General features: G+C 37.6%; 1 protein-coding gene across 1 annotated transcript; it reads right to left on the minus strand.

Annotated features, from left to right (window-relative positions):
- Positions 1-251: 251 nt before the first annotated feature.
- LOC106002013 (TATA element modulatory factor-like) lies at positions 252-1,845 on the minus strand (the record flags this gene model as incomplete). The annotated part of the gene is made up of 2 exons (XM_013036938.1): positions 1,744-1,845; positions 252-394 (listed from the first exon to the last, which is right to left on the minus strand). Coding segments are annotated over exons 1-2 (237 nt in total), but the record flags the coding sequence as incomplete, so codon positions are not given.
- Between the last annotated feature and the right edge of the window lie 890 nt (positions 1,846-2,735).

Here is a 2,735-nt window from a genome sequence, read left to right on the forward strand (position 1 = left end):
GGCTCAAGTGGTAGAGTGCTAGCCTTGAGCTGAAGAGCTGAGGGATAGCGCCCAGGCCCAGAGTTCAGGCCCCATGACTGGACCCAAAAACAAAACAAAACAAAACAAAAAAAAAAGGAGCTCAGAGACAGCACCCAAGCCCAAAGGTCAAGCCCAAGACCAGGAAAAAAAAAAGTAAAAATAAAATATATAATAAGTATATATATAAGTATAATCTATGCATATATAAAGAGAATACACTTTCTGCTCACCTGTTTTAAATGCTGCAACTCCTCTTCTTGCTCTTTAGCTTTTTTGTTCAGCTTTGCAATAGTATTTTCACTGTCTTTGTCTTTAATTCTTAATTTCTTAATGATATTAGAATTATGTAGCTGCTGCTTTGAAAGTTTTTCTCCTAGTAATGATTTTTAAAAAAGGATAAATCAAAATAATTATTTCTTAAGAATCTGAATAGAATAGTTTATCTAACTAATGACATGAGAATTATTTTATATCATAATTTTTTCAAGCCCTAAAGTTAACAGCCATTTAAGCAGGAATTACCAATAAATGCCAAAGAAAGAGGAAAGCGCCAGTCTTAAAAAGGGTCAATTTCCACCTATAAGTATGTATCACAAAGGGGAATATGTGCTTTCACAACAAAATCTAGCAGCCACCAACATACCTGGGAACCAACAGTGATACCACCTGACATTCTGTTTCTACTGATGTGATACAGTGGTGGATATACAATATGAATTACAACACTTCTTACCAGAAAGTTGATGAGTAATAAAGAAAAGTGACAAACTGGATATAGCCCATTCTGTAAAAGTATTTTTGGAATTCTACCAAGTATTCAGTGTCATGAAAAGAGAGAACTAACCACAATCAAGAATCTAATAGCTGCCAGATACCCATGGCTCACATGTGAAACCCTAACTGCTCAGGAGGCTGCGATTGAGGATCATGGTTCCAAGACAAAGCTGGGTAGGAAAAGTCCATGATACTGTTATCTCCAATTAAAAAACACAAGTGGAGCTATGGCTCAAATGGCAGATGGCTAGCCTTGAACAGAAAAGCTCAGGGACAGAGTCCAGACCTGGACTTTAAGCCCTAGGACTAGCAAACGCGCACACATGTAATAACCAAACACCACAGACAACCTTTAGCTGGATCCTAGAGTAGTACAAATGGCCACCTATAAAAGGTATTTTAAGCCAGGCATGCTGGCACAAGCCTGTAACCCAGTATGCAGGAGGCGGAGGAAGGAGGATCTTAAGTTTGAGGACACCCTGGCCTCACAAGTTCAACCTAAGCCTGAGTAACAGTGAGACCTTGTCTCAAAAACAGAACAAAACGACATTTTACAGACAACTGAGACAAATGATGGAATGTATGATGGATCATACTTCTAAACTAATGCTGATTTTCCTAGGTACATTTATGGTCTAACACTTGTGATAGAAAATGCATTTGTGCTGGATGCTGGTGGCTCACCCCTGTAATCCTAGCTACTCAGGAGGCAGAGATCTGAAGATCACAGTTCAATGTCAACCATCTCCAATTAACCCCCAGAAAAACCAGAAGTGGAGCTGTGGCTCAAAGTAGTAGAACACTAGCCTTGAGCAAAAGAGCTCAGGGACAGTGCCCAGACCCTGAGTTCACCCCTCCCCCCAACCAGGAAAAAAAAAAAGCATCTGTCATGTGCCAAGTAGCTCTCCTACTCTTATGGTATTTTATAATCATAAACAAAATATGTACCTTCTTCCATTAATCCTTGAATCTGTTCATCTTTCTCTTTTAAAAGGTCTGCAGTTTCACTACTATTTAATCTAGTAGCAAGTTCTTCTTTCATATTTTTTATTTCCTAATTTAAAATTAAAAAATAAAATATAATCAGTGACTAAAATGAAGAAAGTATGTTACCATTTTCCTCCAGACTGAAAAAGCCATACTCACATACTCATAAATAAATCTATAAATATTGCTCAGTTAACTTACTGCTTTGGTTATTAAGACTAAGAGCTTTAAATATTGCACATAAAACACACATTCAGATATATCAGCAGGTCTTAATATGGAAATGGAAATGAAAATAAGTTAATTTTTGCTACCTTTCTTCAGAATGTATATGTTCCATAGGTTAAGCATTACATTTAGAACAATAGTACCTAGAGACAGATAGGTTTGTTGATTAGAAAGTAGTTTCACATGATTGTTAAAGCCAGAAATGAATTATTAAATCAAGCTTTAATTTATTCTCCTTTCTGTAGCAATCCACATGGGAAAATTATAAATTACTATTCACTTTGGCAAAGAAATAGGAAAACAACATAATTGAGAAAGGCCAAAAGCAGAGACAAAGCTATCAGTAACAGTCAGGACCTGAGCTATCTTACTTAGTTATTAGCAATTTCTAAAATAGGTAACTATCCCAAATTAGAAACATTAAAACAACAGATTGTAACCAGGAATGACTTTGCTCCATGATGACATTTTGTAAAAGCTAGCAGCTGAGGTGGGAGAGGGTAGTACTGGAATGTAATGGGTAGAGGCCAGGGATGCTGTTAAACATTCTACAACAAACAAAAAGAACAAACCCAGGGCTGGGAAGGTAGCTTAGTGGTAGAGTGCTTGCCTTGCATGCCTGAGACCCTGGGTTCAATTCCTCAGCATCACATAAGCAAAAAGAAAAAAGCCGGAAGTGGCGCTGTGGCTCAAGTGGTAGAGTGCTAGCCTTGAGCTGAAGAGCT

The sequence above is a fragment of the Dipodomys ordii genome, unplaced genomic scaffold (genome assembly GCF_000151885.1).
Source record: "Dipodomys ordii isolate 6190 unplaced genomic scaffold, Dord_2.0 Scaffold1914, whole genome shotgun sequence".
NCBI lineage: Eukaryota > Metazoa > Chordata > Mammalia > Rodentia > Heteromyidae > Dipodomys > Dipodomys ordii.